A 22,181-nucleotide genomic window follows, 5' to 3' on the forward strand; every position below is an offset into this window, starting at 1 on the left:
ACGGGCTCTAGGCATGCGGGCTTCAGTAGTTGTGGCATGTGGGATCTTCCCGGACCAGGGATCGAACCCGTGTCCCTTGCATTGGCAGGCAGATTCTTTATCCACTGTGCCACCAGGGAAGTCCTTAACACTCATTCTTGATGAAAGTGCTTCATAAAATTGAAATAGAAGAAAATTTCCTAAACATTTACAAATAATATTTATCAGAAGGAAACATTATATTCAAAAGTGAAAGTGCATTTCTTCAAAGAAGATATACAAAAGGCCAGCAAGTATATGAAAAGATCATTTGTCCTTAAGGAAATGCAAATGAAAACCGCAATGACATATCATTTTGCACTCATTGGGATGGTGATATATATAAAAACAAACCAACAAAAACAGAAAATAATAAGTGTTGGAGAGGATGTGGAGGAATAGGAACGCTTATACATTTCTGGTGGGAATGTAAAATGTTGTAGCCCTTTGTTTTGGTGATTCCACAAAAGTTAAATCTAGAATTACGATATGACCCAGCAACTCTACTCCTAGATATAAAATCTAAAGAGTTAAAAACAGATACTTAAATATTTGTTAATGAACGTTCACAGCAGCACCATTCACAATAGCCAAGAGGTGGAAACCCCAAATGCTCATCAACAGATGAATAAGTAAATTGGGGTATATACATCTGATAGAATATTATTCAGCCACAAAGAGGAATGAAGTACTGATACATGCTACAATTAGGATGAACCTTGAAAACATGCTAAGTGATAGAAGACAGACACAAAACACCTATACTGTATGATTACATGAAATATCCAAAATAGGTAAATACATAGAGATAGAAAGCCAACTGATGGTTATGAGAGGATGGGAGACAGGGAAGAATGAGAAGTGATTGCTTATTGAGTATGGGGTATTCTTCTGGGGTGATGAAAAAAGTTTTGAAACTAGACAGAGGTGGTGGTTGTGCAACATTGTGAATGCACTAAATGCCACTCAGTTGTACACTTTAAAATGGTTAATTGTACTTTAAAATGTATATCTCAGAAATAACTAAATTTCCTTGTCAATTGCATTATTATGAACTTTCATCAAATCTTTAACCATGGTCATTTTTAAGTCTTTTGTCATTTACAGACAGTTCTGGGTGTACTCTGATGCTTTTGCAAAAATGTTCCTATAAAAGGGTTTCATCTTCAAGGAATTCATGGAAAAGACTCTGACAAGTACAGGTTTCTGGTAACTGACTATACTGCTAAACTGAATGAATAAATATCTTCAGAACTCTAATGGAAAACTGATGAATTCATAAAAGTGCTAACAAAAGATCAAGATGAAAAAAAAATTAATTACATGGGACTGAGTGAACTGATGAGGATGATTATAATTTTTGTGACTTTCTGTTTGAATTAATAAAAAAAAATCCCACAAGGACTCAGAGGCAAAAAATATACAAATCAATTTTCACTGCAAAGTAAAGGAGCTGTTACAGTGGAGGATTACTGGACTGAGTGTCAATATTAAGACATAGAAAAAAAATATATATATATGTGTCATCTTGGGCATGTTACTTAACTTCTTGTCTCATATGTAAAATGGGATAGTAGTAGTATTGTTGGGAAATTATGTGAGATAGTATATGTAATGTAGAGCACTTAGAATGGTATATGGTTCAACCAAAGACTATATATGTGTTTGCTTTCTTCATGGTATTTTATTGTGTATATGCAATATAATTAATTTAGCTAGTTTCCCATTGATCAATGTATAGCATTTTCAATTCCTCTGCTATTCCAATGTTGTTGTCAATATCCTTACATATCCATTACCATTGGCAAAAACAACAAAAAAAAGATAGTCTCCTTATTTTTCTCCTAAAAGATTAGCTTCTCATATTTAGATTTTCATTATTCTTATGGTTGATTTTTGTATTTGGTTTGTATTAGAAATCTATGACTATTCCCACTGCCACCCTTAAGTAAAATAAATCACCCTTAAATAAAAAAATAAATAAATAAAAATAAAATGGTTAATTGTATGTTACGTGAATTTCACCTCAATTAAAAAAACATACACAAACAACACTATACTGCATATTGTTTATGTATCTGTACAATGTTGTAACAATATAGAAACATGGACAGGGAGAACAAACAACAAATTCATGATACTGCTGGCTCTGGTATGGGTAATGGGGAGGACAACAGGACTAGAGAAAATAATTAGGGGACCTAAACAGTATTTGTTAAAGTAATCAACAGTATGCCTTTTAACAAAAATAAAGACAATCTGCAGTGAAAAGGAAGTGAAATTAATGTCAGAAACAAGAACGTTCAATCACCACTAGTTTTCACTATTTACTTTAGTAATAATAAAAAAGAGAATCTCCCAAAATAAGTGGTACAAACATTAGAAATTAAGTAAAGATTAATTTTATTGATACATTCTTTATAAATTGTATCTTATACCTAGAAAATAATTAGAAACACATACCTTTAGTATTCTAAGAACTTTTATTATTAACTCACATAGCCCTCACAACAACTCTGTGAGATAAGCACTATTATTATTAGATCTCCCTTTTATTTATTTTCTTTTTTGGCTGCACCATGCGGCTTGCAGGATCTTAGTTCCTCAACCAGGGATTGACCAGGGTCCTCAGCAGAGAAAGTGAGGAGTCCTAACCACTGGACCGCCAAGGAATTCCCTCATTATCTCCCTTTTAAAGGTAAGGAAGGGACTTCCCTGGTGGCACAGTGGTTAAGAATCCGCCTGCCAATGCAGGGGACACAGGTTCGAGCCCTGGTCCGGGAAGGTACCACATGCAGCGGAGCAACTAAGCCCGTGTGCCACAGCTACTGAGCCTGCGCTCTAGAGCCCGCGAGCCACAACTACTGAGCCCGTATGCCACAGCTACTGAAGCCTGCATGCCTAGAGCCCATGCTCCGCAACAAGAGAACCACCGCAATGAGAAGCCCGCGCAGCACAATGAAGAGTAGCCCCCACTAACCACAACTAGACAAAGACCGCAGGCAGCAACAAAGACCCAACACAGCCAAAAATAAATAAAATTTTAAAAATAAATAAATAAAATAAAGGTAAGGAAGCTGAGGCTCAGAAGTGAAGTAGGTCACAGCTAATTCAGTGGCGATTTTGGGAAATAAACATAGGTGGCATGTGCTCTTGTGCATTATACTATTTTATCAATCCAAGAGATTTGGCTACAAAATTATTAGAACTATTCAGAGTTTAGCAAGGTAGCTGGATAATATAAAAATCAATAATTTCTTTTATATCAACAATAAATTGTTTAAAATGACAATTCAAACGTCTTTCAAAATAGCAGTCAAAAATTTTAAATACCTATGAATATATTCAAAAAGAAAGGAACCAAAATCCAGAAGAAAAACACTGTAAGACTTACTGAAGGGCATAACATAAGACTCCAAAAAATGGAAAATCATACGACATTCCTGGGTGGGAAGAATCTTGTGAACTTGTCAATACTTCCCAAGTTTAAAAATAAAGAAAATTCATAAACAACAAGGATTTACTGTATAGCACAGGGAACTACATTCAATATCTTGTATTAACCTATAATGCTTCATCAAAATTAAAAAATGTTTATGCTTCAAAGGACACCATCAAGAAAGTGAAAAGGGGGACTTCCCTGGAGGTCCAGTGGTTAATACTCCATGCTGCCAATACAGGGGGTGCGGGTTCGATCTCTGGTCAGGGAACTAAGATCCCACGTGCTGTGCGGCCAAAATAAAAAATAAAAAAAAAAAAAAGTGAAAAGACAACCCACAGAATGGGAGAAAATGTTTGCAAGTCATAGATCTGAAGGGACTTGGATTCATAATAAATAATGAACTCTTACAATTTAACAATAAAAAGATAAATAACCCAATTTTAAAATGGGCAAAGGATTTGAGTAGGCATTTCTCCAAAGGAGATACAGAAATGGCGAGTATCTATACACAGATGAGTGGATAAACAAATTGTGGTATATCCATACAATAGAATATTATTCGACCATAAAAAGGAATGAAGTACTGATACTTGCTACAACATGGATGAACCTTGAGAACATTATGTTAAGTGAAAGAAGCCAGACACAAAAGGTCACATATTCTGTGATTCCATTTACTTGAACTGTCCAGAATAGGCAAATCCACAGAAACAGAAAGTAGATTAGTGGTTCCTGGTGGCCGGCGGGAGGGGAAAATGGGAAGTGACTGCTAACAGGAGCAGAGTTGCTTTTGGGGTGATGAAAATGACCTGGAATTAGATCATGGTGATACTTGTACAACTTTGTAAATACACTAAAAACCAATGAATTGTACCTGTAAGATACCCTTTTAAAAAGAGTAAATTTTTACGGTATGTGAATTATAGCTCAATTTTTTTAAAAAAGGAAAAAAAATAAACACAATGTAATTTTTGTCATAATCCCAACAACACTGTATTTTGGGGAGACAACACAAAGGGAAAACGTTTTTTAATCTGAAATTCATTTGTAAAAATACACCTGTCAGAATAAGCAAAGAAATGTAGGTGTATCCACTTGCCCTAACAGATATTAAAGTAGGTGTAAAATTATTGTTATAAAAGCATACAGCAAAGGAAAAAGTAGATTCATGCAATAGAAAAGAATGCAGAAATATTATATATATAATTTCATATACAATAAAGGTGGCGTTTGTATGGAAGGGACATTTATTTATAAAATGTTGAAGGGAAAACACTATAAACTTGGCTTTTAAATGAATTTGTATTCTGTTAATCCTATCAGAATGTACTTATTTGAAAAATAGCATTGTATTTTATTTATTCAGTCTAGAGACTCCTTGCTGCTCCAAGATACCCTACATGTCGGAAATTTCTGGCTTTCAGAATCAACTCAGATTGCATCCAAGGGCTTTCCGGAGCCCGCCCCACTCTCGGACAGTTCAACCGTTAAGTAGGCAGAAACCCGGAAAACGGTGTTTCATAATCTACGCTGGATCATTTCTCCAGCCCTCACCCGCACGTTTAACTTCCGTTTCTTTCAAATACCTGCGTATAAGCTCCAAGTTGAGCACTATGTCTTCGCATAGAATTGAAAAAAAAAAAAAAGAGAAATTCTTCGAATGACCTTTGGGACGAATCGTTTCCTTTTTCCTAAACAGGTAACTGAAACGTGAAGTGGGAAAGCGTTCTCCCAGGCAAAAGGCTGGGACTCCACACGAACGTGACTGAAAATTAAACAGGAAAACCTGTTTAATTCTCTGACTCATGCGTATTGTCTTCTAGGCTACCAACTTGCCCACAACAAAGATGGATTCTCCTTGCCCCCAATTCCTCCTTAATACGAGATTTAGCAGCCATCTTTTTCAAGGGCAAGGCACAAGCAGGAAGGTCACACCCTGTCTCACAGAACGCCAGACGCCTTGAAATCAACGAGAGTCCAATCGGAATAGCCGTTTACACCGGGACCGCTTTGCCTCACGACCGGAAGAGGTTCTGCGTAAGGGCGTTGGGGCGGAAGTGACGGGAAGGTGGTAGCGGGGTAGTTGGCGGGTGGTTGATCGGAGCCGGTCGCCATGTCCGCGGGGAGCGCGACACATCCTGGAGCCGGCGGGTAAAGCTTCGCGGGAGAGGGCATCGCAGCGAGCATGGGGCGTAGGAGAGGCGGAGGGATCATGGGAAGCAGCGTATGGGTGGAGGGGCGCTTAGTTGGGAAGTGTACATATTGGAGGGCCGGACTCTTGAGGAGGGTGGTGAGCAGGCCCGGGGCCCCTGAAGAAGGCCAGCGGGGATCAGAGAGAGGAAGAAAGCAGGGACTTCGGGATGGACTAGACAAGGGGAAGGCGAAAACGAGGGCGTATAGGACAGAGTGGAATCTTTTGATAGGGACGACGGAATGGAAAGGAAGGAGACCTTGGGAAAAGGTTGAAAGAAGTATTTGGGAAAATGTTGCAATAGTTGTCTATTTAAGGAGAGATGGTAATTTCAGCTCTGATAGGAGATTCGAAGTTGCAAAGGGAACATGATAGAGGGAAAATGGGATGCTAAGGCGTAGTAAGGGGAGAAAAATATAAATGAAAGCTTTGGTAGATCCCAGTATTTTCCTTTTACTTCCGTAGGCGCCGCAGCAAATGGGACCAACCAGCTCCAGCCCCCCTTCTCTTTCTGCCACCAGCGACCCCAGGTGGGGAGGTTACCAGCGGTGGGGGAAGCCCTGGGGGCTCCACGGCTGCTCCTTCTGGAGCCTTGGATGCTGCTGCTGCTGTGGCTGCCAAGATCAATGCCATGCTTATGGCCAAAGGAAAGCTGAAACCAACTCAGAATGCTGCTGAGAAGGTATTTGAAGTTGAGGGGATTCTGCTAATTGCAATTTTAATGGGGGTTATTTTGTAATCTTGTAATCTCCCAATAATTTGCGCTTATGGAAGGAGAAAACAGCGATACAGTAATTTAAAGATTACTTAGTTTTGGAACATATTTGATGATATCTTGTCATTTGTTTTTAGGAGACAATTTTGATTGGGCTGATTACATTTATGGACCAAAAAGCTTGTTTTGTCTATGTTCACGTAGTTCAGCTTAAGTTCTATATAGTCATCTAAAGCAATGATGTAATATGTTTTTTGATAACATGCACGTTTTCCCTGAAGTCAAAAGAGAAATTTAGGTAAATCATGTGAGCTTTAAAATGTCGTGTCTAATTAGAAGCTGTAGATTCAGATTTCTAATGACTGACTAACTACAGTGCAGTTAAACATAAACTAAAATGAGTAATTTATATATGGGTTATTTTGCTGTTTTCGTACAAATTGAGGAAATTATTTGGTCATTTCATAAAATCCCTGTTATAATTAGAATCTTACAACTAAAATGGATCTGAACTTTGAAGCCTTTAATATACCTTGCCATAGAATGCAAGAATCTTCCTACAGGATAAATAGTACAGTTCCGTTTGTATTGCTAGAATGCATGTTTTGCACTTAAAAAATCCTTACAACAATTTTATGGAATGGATTATCGTCACTACTTTATAGATAAGGAAAATTAGGTTCATGAATAGAAAGTAACTGTCCTAGATCTGTAAATGGTAGGCACAGATGTCTGACTTCAGAGTCACCTTGGACAGTTGGGTGTTTAGCTTTTGTTTGAAAGCCTCTGGAGTTGGAGAATTCAGTGTGTTCCAAGACAGACCATTCCACTGTAGTTATACTTTGAAAAAAATTCTTTTGGCTTAAATTAAAATTGCCTTCCATGGTACCTGGGAAGAGATGAGTTCTGTGTTTGAAAATGCAATTCATGTGAAGTGATGGATATGTTAATTAGTACGTTTGTGGTGATTATTTCTCATTGTATACATATATCAAGACATAAACTTGTGCACTTTAAACGTATACTATTTTTGTCAGTTGTACCTCAGTAAAGCTGGGGGAAAAAAAAGAAAGAAAATGCAATTCGTCAGCCTTCCAGTTTATCAGTAGATAACATCAACATCGTTTATCAGTAGGCACCTGTCTGGATGCTTTAATGTTCAAGTTCTGTGGATTTGGTGAAAACTTTTAGTGAATTGGAAGTTTGTTATTCATTGTATTTTTATGGTTTGAAAAGATTGTGTGAGTCAGTTGTCTCTTTCTAAGGTCTAGAAGGAAATACTAAAAGCACACTGACAGGATGGATACTTGAATATTAAAATTCTTAATACAGATGTTAATCATTTAGACTCATTTTTTCTCTAAATAGTAATCTCTAAAATGGTAATTGAACTCAGCAGGAGGCAGTATGATGCATAAATATTGGATTTAGAATCAGGATTCCTAGGTTTGAAACCCAGAATCCCCAGTTACTGGTTGTAAATTTTAAGATTTAGTTCCTTGGTCATGTTAGCCACATTTCAGGTGCTCGATAGACATGTGGGTAGTGGCACCCATATCAGACTGGCAAGTAGAAAACAAAGTTCTGTTGGACAACACTGATATGTACCTTTAAAGGTGGCCATAAGGATTCAGTGAGATAAGATGTGTAAATGCATTCTGAAAGGGGCTAAACAAATGAAAAGAGATATTGTTGAGTTTGTTTAGTTTGCCTCCACATTTTAAAAATGTACCTAATGAGCAAATAAATAATCTGTATTTTACCTTCTTTGTGCTGTCCAGGGTAACTAAAGGTTGGGGAAGGCCATCTTGAGGTTAAAATTTTTTCAGATAACACTCAGATCCAGCTATCTGGAGTTGCCTATAGTTTATTTTATTATTATTTTTTTGGCTGTGCTGCACAGCTTGTGGGATCTTAGTTCCCCAACCAGGGATTGAACCTGGGCCCTTATCAGTGAGAGCACGGAGTCCTAATCGCTGGACCACCAGGGGATTCCCTGTAGTTTCTTTTTCTTTTCTTTTTTTTTTTTTTAAATTGAAGTATAGTTGATTTACAATGTTGTGCTAATTTCTGCTGTACAGCATTTTTTTTTCCATTTTATTTATTTTTTTTTATTGAAGTATAGTTGATTTACAATGTTGTGGATTTGTCTGTAGTTTAAATTGAGAGAAAACAGATCAGGTTTTAGGATCTTACTTGGCTTTTCATTCATCCTCTTTTGTTCTTCCTTAATAGAGAGTAAAGGGATGTGAATTAGATACAATTTGAGGTCACTGTAAGGATGGAATTAGTTACATTTGTTGTGTTGTGACTGTACCATTGGCACAAAGGCAACTTCCCATTACACAAATGAGATGTATGAGTTGTTGGACTCTGTTGTGCATGGACTCTACCCTGCCCTATATTTTACTACACGTGTAGCTGTCTGAGCAGCAAAGCATCATAACTTGGCCCTTTAATCTTCCTTTTGGAGATTGCAGCTTCTGTTCCATAACGTTTCTGTAATTATATGGTCATAAAAATACACACACGGCCAAAGTTACAGAGAAATCTGATGATGGCCTTCAAGTAAATTGACTGTACTTGATGTCATTTTAGTGAGGTTTTGTTTGCTTTTTATTTCATTTATGAAGAATGACCAAGGAGTATTTCCAGGTGTGTTTGCAGGCAGGCAAAGGGAACAGTAAGGAGGTCATGGCACTTGGGAAAGGGTAGTTTCAAATTGGACAACAAAGAGATATTTATTTCATCATATAAACTTTTTAATCTAATTTCTCTTTTTGTAGCTTCAAGCCCCTGGCAAAGGCCTAAGTAGTAATAAAAGCAAGGATGACCTGGTGGTGGCTGAAGTGGAGATCAATGATGTGCCTCTCACGTGTAGGAACTTGCTGACCCGAGGACAGACTCAAGATGAGGTGTGGAGATGTCGGGCCTCTTTGGGGAAGGTGGTGGGTGGATGTAGTTTCAGAAAAACAAGGCCTTTAAACACAAACAGGAGTCAGATTTTTATTAGTGGATTTGGGTCATCGTCTGCAAAGTCAGGATTGGGTTTAACTGTGGAAGAACTTCTTAGTGAAGGTAAGGAAACAGATATGGGTGAATTCCTTGAGTTAGTTTGAGTACGAAACAATGGAATCAAAGTTTCAGATAATAGGAGAGAACTCATTCCTGCCTATTGGTGGAGTGAATTAATGGGGAAAATCTATCCTGCTACCTGTCATTGAACTCAGTTGCCACATCATCTTTTTAATAGAATGTTTCCTTTTTAGATCAGCCGACTTAGTGGGGCTGCAGTGTCAACTCGAGGGAGGTTCATGACAACTGAGGAGAAGGCCAAAGTAGGACCAGGGTGTGTATGCATATCCTGTACTTTGGGGAAAGGTTGGACATAGGACTCACATTAGCTTCATATTTTTCATTCGTAGGGAATATGTGTATATGTTTGGTTAGTAGCTATACACACACACATGCTTTATAGCAAAATTTGGGACGTCTCAAACAGATGTAAGTGTTAGCAGCTATTTTCTTTCCTCTTGCTGTTTGGTTTTTTACTTCACAATTAATGCTTTTATTGGAGGAAATAAGTTACACTAAAGTGTAAAAGAAGATAATAATTGTTAACGTTTAATGTATACGTTTCTAAACTTTTTTCCTATGGAAATATTTCCCCCAACAAATGGGTTCCTACTTTGTCATAATCTCCCTTTTAGAAAAATCCTTTTATCAAATTCCTTATTGCCTCTATGATGATTATAGGTTGTAGGTTATCCGTGTAAAGGTTTCATCTCAGTTTAGTTTCGTTACTTCCATTATTCAGTTTTTGAGGGCAGGTGTTCAGGCAGTGCAACATTTTTCACATTGGTTTAAACTAAATATAATTAGGAGGCAAAATTTGCTCCCCACCCCAAACCAAGACTATATTTTAACTGTGTATATGGAGGGTTGCTGTTTTGAACTTTTTTAATCTTTAAACACGGTTGTATTTTACCTACTGCTTTTTATTAACTGTATGGTTAGTGATCACTTTCTTCATTATTATAATCACAACCTGAATCTAAGTCACTTTATGTTTAGACTCTAAAGAGTCTTCTCAGTTGGGTGTGGGCCTTTATTTTAATTTTATTTATTTATTTTATAAATTGATTGATTGTTTGATTGGCTGTGTTGGGTCTTTGTTGCTGAGCACGGGCTTTCTCTAGTTGCGGTGAGCGGGGGCTACTCTTCGTTGTGGTGCGCGGGCTTCTCATTGCGGTGGCTTCTCTTGTTGCGGAGCACGGGCTCTAGGCGCATGGGCTTCAGTAGTTGTGGCACGTGGGCTCAGTAGTTGTGGCTCGCGGGCTCTAGAGCGCAGGCTCAGTAGTTGTGGCGCACGGGCTTAGTTGCTCCGTGGCATGTGGGATCTTCCTGGACCAGGGCTCGAACCTGTGTCCCCTGCATTGGCAGGCAGATTCTTAACCACTGTGCCACCAGGGAAGTCCCGGGTGCGTGGTTTTAAAGAAATGTATCTATATGCCACCATCACTCTTGTCTCATTAGTTTGGATAGCCAAGAGCACATTTGTCTGTAACTTATTAGACAGCCAACAAAAAAAAATTCTCTTCTCAAACATTGGGTTATCCAGTTGACTGGAGACTAATGTTCATGAGCCCATAAGAGCATATTTGATCCCTGTGTGGGCCCATTAACTTTAAGCAACCAACAAAGTTTATTCATTCCCCAGCTGTAAAACCATGTTCTTAGAAATTAACTAGCAACAGCCATTTTCATGTATATAGTCTCTTTTACTTATTTGGAAACTTTGTGAAACAAATTAGATTTGGTGACCCATTTGGCTCCTTTGTTTGTGACCAGTTTGGGATCATCATTTTATATTTCTCTTTATAGGGATCGTCCATTATATCTTCATGTTCAGGGCCAGACACGGGAATTAGTGGACAGTAAGTAATGTTTTTGGCTCACCTACTGTTTTTTGTGAAGGGCAAAGTATTATACGTAATAAGTTGGCAAACTATTTGTTCCTGATGGCTGTTCTAACTCTTTTTTATGAACTAGTTGTGAATGTGCTTGGGGAATCTATAAAACGGATTAAAACATGAGTAATTGAGCACTGGCCTGTGTTTACCATTGGATACTAGTCAGTTCGTTCATTTCTTTGGTATAGTATCTTACTGTCTGTGTTTTTCCCTAGGAGCTGTAAACCGAATCAAAGAAATTATTACCAATGGGGTGGTCAAAGCTGCAACAGGGACAAGTCCAACTTTTAATGGTGCGACAGTCACTGTCTATCACCAGCCAGCGCCCATTGCACAGCTGTCTCCAGCTGTTAGCCAGAAGCCTCCCTTCCAGTCAGGGGTATGTTTTGTGGAGAGATCATTAACAGTGTTATCATTTCTATAAAAATGATATATGCCAAATACTACAGAAAGTATGAAGAAAAACCTGAAATTCCAATCTGAAAGTTACTGGCATTGATATCCTATTAATGGACCATTTAGGTTTCTGAGGGGTAGTGAACATCTGAACACACATCTCTTTATACTGACACATTCTAGAAAAGGGATTGATAGATCACAGAGTACACACGTTGTACATTTTGAAGTTAGTGGTTTGATTTAAATTTGTAAACTTGATGGCAACTGGAGGACTAAGAAGGCTGAGTCTGATGAAGCAAGACTCTGCTGATACAATCCTCCTAGAAAAAAGGGTTGAAGAGAGCAGCCCTTATTGGAGAACATCACAGGGCTGACTGTACTACCCAACATTTTACTCCAGTTTTACAGTAGACTGTCTTTGCTGTTTCTTGTTAACTTACATCAGTTGGGGTAAATAGGTATGCTTACTCGGTATTGAATCTTGGGTTTTCACTTCTTAAATAGATTTCACTGAACACAGTAAGGTGTTAATGTAGTAGGTATATACATGGAATATGTAGTTTGCATTTAAATTAAGCTACTTGATAGGGTTTATTTTTTAGGCTCATGGTAGAAAATTATAGGGGGTGTTTATTCTGGAAGTGATTGAAAGTATCTGGAGGATTAAAGTATTTTGCATAATCATTTTCAAGATTAGGTTTTAATTATGTATTCTCTGTTTAATTTGAGGTATTCTGTTCTTCTACAGATGCATTATGTTCAAGATAAATTATTCGTGGGTCTAGAACATGCTGTGCCCACTTTTAACGTCAAGGAGAAAGTGGAAGGTCCAGGCTGCTCCTATTTGCAGCACATTCAGATTGAAACGGGTGCCAAAGTCTTCCTGCGAGGGAAAGGTTCAGGCTGCATTGAGCCAGCATCTGGCCGAGAAGCTTTTGAACCTATGTACATTTACATCAGGTATGGATGGGTGGGTCTGAAGATACTTGGATACTTGTCAGCTGATCAGTACAGGCAGGAATGATTGAAGAGGAGCAAGAGAAAATGGGCTTAATAAGTAGTAACATAAGGAACTTAAGTAAATATAGCAGTAATCACTTCGTAATTAGTTAATAAAAACTGAATTAAGAGGTGGAATTGGTTTTTTTAGTATTCAAATCCTTGGGTTTTATAAGGGTCTGTGATCATAAAATGAGCTGTGATAAGCCTAAAATAACTTTCATTTAAACCTATGAGAGTATTAATACATCTTATAGTAATTTTAATGACCTTCAAATATCTTTTCTTTATATCAAGAAGTACCATTACTCAGAGAAGGAGACCAATAACATTTGGGTAACGATATTAGTTATATGTTGAAGGGCTTAAATGACTTTATTTTTGTGTTCCTATTTCGTGATTTTCAGAAACTTAGATTTGTGTTATATTGAATATATTACATTTATAAAACAGCATACAAAGTGGAAGCAGAATTCTGTATCTTTTCTTTTTCTCCCCTTCAAATTTCTTGGTTCTTATGTCTTTGCAGTCATCCCAAACCAGAAGGCCTGGCTGCTGCCAAGAAGCTCTGTGAGAATCTCTTGCAAACAGTGAGTTATATTTATCTGTCTGAAACTCATTTAGGAGATCTACTGCCATTTTGGACTGTGTGTCTTAGCTATTTTTCTACCTGTATTAGTTTCCTAGGCCTGCCATATCAAATTACCACAAACTGGGTGACTTAAAACAACAGACATTTATTCTCTCATAGTTCAGGAAGCCAGAAGTCCAAAATCAAGGTGTGGGCAGGGTTGGTTCCTTCTGAAAGCTCTGAGGGAGAATCCATCCCATTCCTCTCTGCTAGCTTCTTACGATTACCTGCAGTCCTTGGCATTCTTTGCCTTGTGTCAGCATAACTCTGCCTCCATCTTCACCTGGCCTTCTTCCCTGTATCTCTGTGTCTATCTCTTCTTGTAAGGATAACCGTCATTGGTTTTAGGGCCCACCCTAATCCAGTGTGACTGCATCTTAATGATCTCCATCTGCAAAACCTTGTTTCCAAATGAGGTCATATTCCAAGGTTCTGGGCAGACAAGAATTTGGTGGTGGGTGGGAACAACACTATTCAAACCACTACATTATTCTGGCAACTAATATTCTCTATAAGGAAGTCAAACTCCCCTAGCCAGGGTCACAGTTGGCTTGCATTTCTTCTTCAGGAGCTATTTCAGTATGAAATTTCTAGTATATAGTGTCATAAAATCTCATTGTTGTCAGTTATTTAAATACTACTATTAATCCCGGTCAAGTTGTTTATGATGCACATTCCAAATTTAATAGTAGCTTTAGCTAAAGTAAGGGTGGAGCTATAATAATTTAAAACCAGTTAGCAATGCCTTTGGGATAATTGGTTTAATTATCCATTCTTTTTATTCTATAATCAAATAACCAGAAGTTAAACCATAGGGCTGTTTTTATAGCACCTAAAGGAAATCAGGTTTGGTGGCTGAATATGTTCAACCTTGTGTTATTTGGTTAAGGTATTTGGTATTAAGCTTTTTGGGAAGAAGCTATTGTTTTCTTTGCTTTTGTGAGTTAACCTGAGTTACCAACCCTTGTACCATATAACTTCCTTGACCATTCCCCTTCTTTTTCTTTGTTGCCACTTAAAGTTGGACTTAGATGCTTATAATAAAGAACTGGACAGGGGAAGTACTAAATAAACCATGAGCTCCTTGAGGGCAAATTACCCAGTAAATAAAAGAATGAATGACTTCTCTACAGTTATACAGACAAGTTAGAAATTTCCTAACTGCTTAATTTCTGTGGCTCTCTGAATGATTTTGTACCCCAGAATTGGGTCAGTTTGTAGGAGGGGGGAGTTAGGATGCTCCTGATGTCCATGCCCCTGGTTCCCAAAACCTGGCTTAATAATTTATAGGTGTGCCTTATTAAAATTTAGATTAAACAAGTCTAAATTTGATTGAAACATCAGTGGAAATGTTTTAATTCCTAATTGCTTTGATCTTAGAATTATATATCCTTATACATACTCAGTGAATTGGGACTGTTCCATATTGATTTGTTTTCCCTTCACTTTCAGGTTCATGCTGAATACTCTAGATTTGTGAATCAGATTAATACTGCTGTACCTTTACCAGGTGTGTATGTCTTGAAGTGTTTAACTAAAAAATATTTTGTTAGTGATATTGATGTATAAAATATGATACTTGAGGCTAGATTAACTGTGCCAGGGCACTAATAATGTTCCCTTTAACTTAGGGTAATTTGGAAAGCCATTTGTGCCTCAGTAGTTTTCTTCCCTAGAGATTAAGTTTAATATTCAGCGAAAATGTCTCATTCTGCTGCAGCTGATTAAACACTTTTTTTCTTCCCCCTCAGGCTATACACAACCCTCTGCTATAAGTAGTGTCCCTCCTCAGCCACCATATTATCCATCCAATGGCTATCAGTCTGGTTACCCTGTTGTTCCCCCTCCTCAGCAGCCAGTTCAACCTCCCTACGGAGTACCAAGCATAGTGCCACCAGCTGTTTCTTTGGCACCTGGAGTCTTGCCAGCATTACCTACTGGAGTTCCACCTGTGCCAACACAATACCCGATAACACAAGTGCAGCCTCCAGCTAGCACTGGACAGGTAGGATGCCAGGATATGATACATGAGACCATTGAATTAGGAAAAATTGGGGCAGGGAAGGGGTGGAAAGCTGGTGGTATTATTTAGAAGTAATATGGAATGTGACGTATTTTTTTTACCTATTGTCTTCTTCTTGTGTTCCTACCACCAAACTACCTGAATACTTTGGAGTAGTGTGTACATGTGTGTGTATTCATCCTAAAGTTTGCAGTCAGTTTCATAACTCTTGCCACCAAATACAACTTTAGAGCAAGAGATGCCAGGCTTTCTCTGAAGGGCTGGATGGTAAATATTTTAGGCTTTGTGGGCCATACAGTCTCTGTCATAACTACTGCACTCTTGTTGCTGTAGTGCAAAAGCTGCCGCAGACAATACCAAATGAATGAGCATGGCTGGGTTCCAATAAAACTTGATTTACAAAAATAGGTAGGCCAGAACCATAGTTTGCCTGTCCCTGGCCTTGCAGTGTTAGGAAAGTTCTCATGGAGAAGGGCTGGCGTACTGCACTCATCTAAATGATTGGAACTGATTTACTAATCTTAGAAGAAATATACCATATACAGGTGTTCCTAGGCCAAGAGATAATGTACTTTCCAAACTCAAGGATTATAAATGCTGGTATATATTTCTTAAGCTAGGTAAGAAACTACAATTTTAGGAAAAGAGTCAGTAGCCAGCTCATCTAGATTATGTACAGTCCTTCTTAGAGGCAGAGGAGAGACTAATGGAAGCATGGTAATGGATTTATGGCGGGTCCTCTGTGGGCCTCTCATAGTGTACCCATGCCAGAGTAAATTGCAGCCTCGAACCATTGCCCAGCCTCCTTACCAGTGGGCTGTGAGCACTGAAGGGGGTTGTACAGTGTGAAACCAAAAATGGGCTTATGAACTCACTTCTGTTTGTGGTCCCCTAGTCATAATTATTTTATGACTTTTATATTTAGGCAGAGCTATAGTTCTGCAGCTTTGAGCCACATCCTTTTATAATTAGGAAGCAATATGGCAAAGTGGGTAAGAGTTGGGGTTTAGAGATAGACTGGCAGGGTCCGTGATGCTTCCCCATTTTTGAGCTATGTGATCTTGGGATAGAACTTAGTCTATCCAGGCTTTGGTTTTCCTTATATGCAAAATGGACATAATGATCATATCTCAAAGAGTCGCAAGGATTAAGTAAGCAGTCAATAAATATTGGCTGTTATTAATGAGAGTTTTCCTTTTAGAAGTGCTTGTTTTCTCTAATATATCTGTCTTCCTTTTGGGAACAACCTCTTAAAACATTAGACTTGCTCTTGACATAACAACTTACTCTTGGTTGTGATAGATGAAGTTGCCTTTGCCACAAGCATTAGCATTTATGATCCACAAAGAGCTAATCACATTGATTAAAGGGCTTTAAATAAGAGAATGTTCTTGTTTGAGAACTTCTGAACTTAGTAAGTGGCTGGAGTATCTATTGTTTGTTAATGATCATGTTTGCTCCTAATGGCCAAAATGTGCATCAAGTTTTTCCTGAGAGTTCAAAGCACTATCGAGTTTGTCAATCTCATGTTTTCCTACCATGAAGGTAGGAAGACTAGGTGATACTGTTACCGCATTATACATGAAGGAAACTTAGGACCAGAAGATGAAGGATTCATATGAAACATACTGATCATTAAAGTATATTTTAATCATCCTTTAGTTATTTGTTAGTTGGACATTCTCACGCTTTTTTCCTCCTTGGTTTGTTTTGGTCCCAGAGTCCGATGAGTGGGCCTTTTATTCCTGCTGCTCCTGTCAAAACTGCCTTGCCTGCCGGCCCCCCGCCCCCGCCCCAGCCCCAGCCCCCACTCCCAAGTCAACCTCAGGCACAGAAGAGGCGATTCACAGAGGAGCTACCAGATGAACGAGAATCTGGACTTCTTGGATACCAGGTTAAATAAAATATCCTGTCTTACTTTCCTCATCTTATCTTACTGTATTCTCCCTTTAAAGAAAGATGAATTCACATCTGTATCAACTGTTCTCCCAGTACTAGGATTTCTGCTTTCTGGAATCCATTTAGATTAGGTATTTATCCTTGGGGATTAATTTAAAGCAAGAGTGATTCCCTTTGGGTGGGTTTTGTCTTTTGGGGTCAGTGTGATAAGAGAGTACAAAGCTCTCCGCCTAGAGAGAAGTCTCCTATGACTAGCATCTGGAAGTTCTGTAGAATTCTGCGCTTCCTCTTTATACAGCAGACTCTTGAAAGCCTCTGATAGCTTGTAGTGAAATGTGTAGGGAAGAACTGTTACTCTACCAATATATGGTTTGTATTTAAAACCTTGGCTTTCAACTTAGTGTTCTCTTTTTCCCTCCTAAAAAAGAGGATGATGTCTTTCTCCAATTCCTACACCCCTAAAAAAAAGATAGCCAGAAATGCAGTGATTCTGTGCATGTATGTAATTATAAACTCAGTAATTCACTAATGAGTCTTTTTAAGATTATTAAAATATATAATTTCGGTGCAATTTTGTTTTATCAGGAGAAGCACCTTTTTGCCAAAATCCTTGAAACATTCTTTGAAACAAACTTTGGAGCATTTTTGTAGTTTATAACTAGATTTATACAAGCCAGTTAAGTCATGGATAGTTGAAAACATACAGACATAGCATAGTGAATCACAACATCCCTAACCAAGTCCTACAAAGAAAAATAACAGTCTCTACTCAAACTATAGTTACACTCCAAATCCCAAAGAGCTATGTAATGCAGCTTACTGCAATTTATCAGAAAGATGAGGCACTTGACAGTTACATTAAGGAGCTAAAGTCAATACAGCAGTTGTAGATTTGCTAATGCCACTGTATTTTTCTGCTCATAGCATGGACCCATTCATATGACTAATTTAGGTACAGGCTTCTCCGGTCAGAATGAGATTGAAGGTGCAGGATCGAAGCCGGCAAGTTCCTCAGGCAAAGAGCGAGAGAGGGACAGGTAAGTTGGTTGTAACATAATTATATATGAATACATTCAGATGTCATTTTTTTGTACTGTTAATGTGAATAATGATTGTTGCTACGAGCTTCCATGTTCTGAAACTGAAATGAAATCATTTGGATCAAACAAGCTCCTGTTTGTTGTAATTGATGCAGTAATGGAAAATATGATATCCCTTACACAGTCTTAGAAGCAGTTATACTCAGCCTGGTATAATTCAGTACTTGATTATTCACCTATCTTCCTTTACTTTTATTGTCTGAGTCTTAGCCATTTTCCTAAGGATAGACAGTAAAAGAAGTGTTACACCATTTTTGCTACTTAGAATCATAGAATATCACTGATGCAGGTGCTTGAATGGGAGTCCAGCCTGCCATCCAATGCTTGAATTCTCCTTTCCTATATTATGTTAGCCTTCATAAGATGGAGCTGACTTATCACAACAGTTCATTCTGTCATATTCATTCATTCTGTTACATCTTTTTTTTTTCATTTCTTAAGTGAGAATATCATACTTTAATTCTTGGTGCATCATTTTATAAACTGCCTAGAAATATGTAACGTGACTGGCAAATTCCATTAATGGATAGACCATGTTTTACATGTAATTGAAAGTATATAAAGGCATATCCATACAAATCAAACAGTTAAGACAGTTACTTTCATGTCATGACAAAGATAATTTGCATTGGAAAGATCTCTTTTTTTTTTTCTTCTTTATTTTGACATTTTTTGTTTTTTTTTTGAAGTGTAGTTGATTTACTATGTTGTGTTAACTTCAGGTGTACAGCAAAGTGATTCAGTTGTGTATACATACATACCTATTTTTTTTCAGATTCTTTTCCCTTATAGGTTATTACATAATATTAAATATAGTTCCCTGTTGTATCTATTTCATTCATATATTTCATTCATTCTATTATATCCTTATAATCTTACCTTTTTTTTTTTTTTTTTGGCCGCACTGCTCGGCTTGCGGGATCTTAGTTCCCTGACCAGGGATGGAACCCCGGCCCCTGGCAGTGGAAGTGTGGAGTCCTAACCACTGGACTGCCAGGGAATTTCCTAATCTTACAACTTGATAACAGCTTGAAGAGTAGGGGAGTCAGGTGGAAAGGGTTGAAGTTAATAGTTAAACTGAACTTGAAAGATTATCTGCAGACTATATTGTTATTCTACCTCTTATCTACTGGAGATGTTGAAATTGTTTGAATTTGTCTGAAAAATCATTTAACTTTTTCTTTTAACAGGCAGTTGATGCCTCCACCAGCCTTTCCAGTGACTGGAATAAAAACAGAGTCTGATGAAAGGAATGGGTCTGGGACTTTAACAGGGAGTCATGGTGAGTAAGGTGTAGCTGGGGGAACAAGGGAATGGCTAAGACTGGTCTTAAACTATTGGTTTTCTAACCTGATGTTCATTCAGGTGTGACTCATTCAGATGTTTAATCCAACTTCTGTAATCTATTGGCTAATGAGAATACTTTTTTTTTTTATTTATAAGGACAGCATATAGTTACACAGCCTTTTATTTTCAACCGACGTGTGTCTAGAAAAGAGTCAGTCGACTTATATTTTATACATAGCATCAGTGACATTAAAACCCTAGGAAAAAGTAATGATTGGTAGGTCATTTCAAAATTTTGTTGCCTTTGTTGTTTTGAATACCTGGAGATAATCTGATCAGACTTAAAGATTTTTCTTTGTGTTGGGAGCTGAGCCACATCTCCCCTTACAGCTCTATTTATTGGTTGGGAATGGTCAGCCAGTGGCTGTTTTTAAAAATGTTGCTTCTTAGTGTCCCAGAACTCTAAATCCTGGAGAGGTCCATAAATGGGATTATTTTTGTTCTTTGCCTGTAGTCATAATAAAAATGAACAGAAGAAAATACTTTTTTTTTCTTTTCTTAACTTCTTTTCTTTTAACTCTTTAAAAGGTGAAATATCAGCCTCCAGAGACTCACTTGCTAACTTTCCTTTTTTTTTCTTTTTTCTTTTTTTTTTTTTTTTTTGTGTGTGTGTGTGTGTTTCTTTTTTCTTTCTCTGTTTTCTTACATGGTTCTGGTGGATTCACATTTGCTGATGCTGGTGCTGTTTTTCGTGTGATCTTCAACGTTTTTGGGTGACCATTGACCCTGTGACCTCAAAATGGTGTCCAATTAACCACTTACAATTAACATCTTTTTTTTAATTAACGAATTTATGGTATTATCTTTTTTTTTTTCTTTTCTTGGGGGGGAATGGGGTTGGGGTTGTTTTTCTCTCTTCTAGATTATCCAGTCAAGAAGATGAAAACTACAGAGAAGGGATTTGGCTTGGTGGCTTATGCTGCAGATTCATCTGACGAAGAGGAGGAACATGGAGGTCATAAAAATGCAAGTAGTTTTCCACAGGGCTGGAGTTTGGGATATCAGTACCCTTCATCACAACCACGAGCTAAACAACAGATGCCATTCTGGATGGCTCCATAGGCAACAGTGGAGCAGAGTTTTGAGCCTCGGTGACTCTTTAGCAATAATGCATGCATTTGATTTAACAAGACTCTGGGACCTGTACTGGGAACCATCTTGGACCTTTGCAGAAGTCAGAGATGAGTGTCCCCTTTCTTAAAGGGGTTCCATTCTTTTTAAAACATCCTTATTTCTGCCGTGGCATAGCATCTGTTAAAATTTACTTAGAATCACAAATTTGTCTCAGAAGCTTTTTAACAGTTGGTGAATTGTGCTTGTTCAACAGGGTCATTCCAGTATACCCTTTACCTGGTCCAGCCTTTTCCAAACGAATAGCCCCTATTCTGACGTAAAGCAAGTTTTATTTGTATTTTACTACTGTTTGGTCAATTTTGATAATAACTGGTTACATACAAAGCCTTACTATTTATTAGTGGAGAAATGATTTTAAGACCATCCATCCTTTCAGTACTTAAATCTAAGAACCTCCTCATCCCTGTTTCATTTTTGGATTCTTTGTTTTGGAAAATGTGGTTTTACTAATTTAAAACTGTTGGATATAGCTGGATCCTGGGATAGTGAAGGTTTTTTTTTCCATTGGGATGATCCAAAGCTGGCACCTTCAGGCACTCTTGTCTCAGATAGCCGTTGCTGTTTTTATTGCCCGTCTAAGCTCCTTGTCTTCAGCTGGGTCAGAGAAAACTACTTGATCAAAAGCTGGTCAGAGCTCATCACAGAAATGAAACCCAGTGGTCTGTCTCTCTCAGAACTGGTTGCCGCTAAAATAGAGAGATTTGACTGCTTGCAATAGAATGATGGACTTAGTGACTGAAATTGCAACTTGTCCTTTTTCTTGGCATTACAGGTTTTGCCAAAAGAACTTTTTTGTATCAAATATTGATGTGTGAAAGTGAAGGAGCTAGTCTGCTGAACCAGGAGTAGTTTGAGATACCGAACTGTCATTTTTGCACATTTGAATACTTTGCAGGCTGGCTTTGTATAAACGTATCCTCTGGTTTCCTATATGTTGTAAATATTTAGACCATAATTTCATTATAAATAAATGTATAAATATTCTGCTTGTGGTTTCTCTGTTCTTTCTTATACAACCCATCCATATGCTAAAATTCATAAACTTTTTTACTCATAGCATAATGATATCATAACCCCATCAGAAAAATACATACGTGGGCCCAAAAGTTTGCACGTAGTTCCAAGAGTTTTATGACTTTCCAAAGTAAACCCTTGAAAGTCGAAATGAAAATGCAAAGGATTTTTGTGATGGATGTTTTCCACTCTGATATTCTAGCCCCCCTTTATTGAACATGGTTTGTAAAGGGACTGAGTGAAGGAAATATTTTTAAAGGAAATACAAATTATTCTTGGAAAAACATGTTTAAAAA

General features: G+C 37.8%; 1 protein-coding gene and 2 non-coding genes across 4 annotated transcripts; all 3 read left to right on the forward strand.

Moving 5' to 3' along the window:
- Window positions 1-5,537: 5,537 nt before the first annotated feature.
- KHDC4 (KH domain containing 4, pre-mRNA splicing factor) lies at window positions 5,538-21,857 on the forward strand. 2 transcript variants are annotated; one of them, XM_061185910.1, is made up of 14 exons: window positions 5,538-5,611; window positions 6,117-6,333; window positions 9,153-9,281; window positions 9,636-9,715; window positions 11,251-11,303; window positions 11,555-11,718; window positions 12,487-12,698; window positions 13,267-13,327; window positions 14,821-14,878; window positions 15,120-15,373; window positions 17,112-17,285; window positions 18,215-18,327; window positions 19,581-19,672; window positions 20,600-21,857. In XM_061185910.1, the coding sequence occupies exons 1-14, from the start codon at window positions 5,574-5,576 to the stop codon at window positions 20,797-20,799; spliced, it is 1,845 nt and encodes a 614-aa protein (XP_061041893.1). In that variant the 5' UTR covers window positions 5,538-5,573; the 3' UTR covers window positions 20,800-21,857. The 2 variants fall into 2 exon arrangements, with proteins under 2 accessions (XP_061041893.1, XP_061041894.1); XM_061185911.1 differs by lacking the exon at window positions 20,600-21,857 and having other exon boundaries at window positions 18,243-18,327.
- LOC133089300 (small Cajal body-specific RNA 4) lies at window positions 12,002-12,130 on the forward strand. The gene has a single exon (XR_009700673.1). It is a non-coding gene; the product is annotated as a small Cajal body-specific RNA 4 (non-coding RNA).
- LOC133089295 (small nucleolar RNA SNORA42/SNORA80 family) lies at window positions 16,104-16,237 on the forward strand. The gene has a single exon (XR_009700669.1). It is a non-coding gene; the product is annotated as a small nucleolar RNA SNORA42/SNORA80 family (small nucleolar RNA).
- Window positions 21,858-22,181: the final 324 nt, after the last annotated feature.

This window comes from Eubalaena glacialis, chromosome 3 (genome assembly GCF_028564815.1).
Source record: "Eubalaena glacialis isolate mEubGla1 chromosome 3, mEubGla1.1.hap2.+ XY, whole genome shotgun sequence".
NCBI lineage: Eukaryota > Metazoa > Chordata > Mammalia > Artiodactyla > Balaenidae > Eubalaena > Eubalaena glacialis.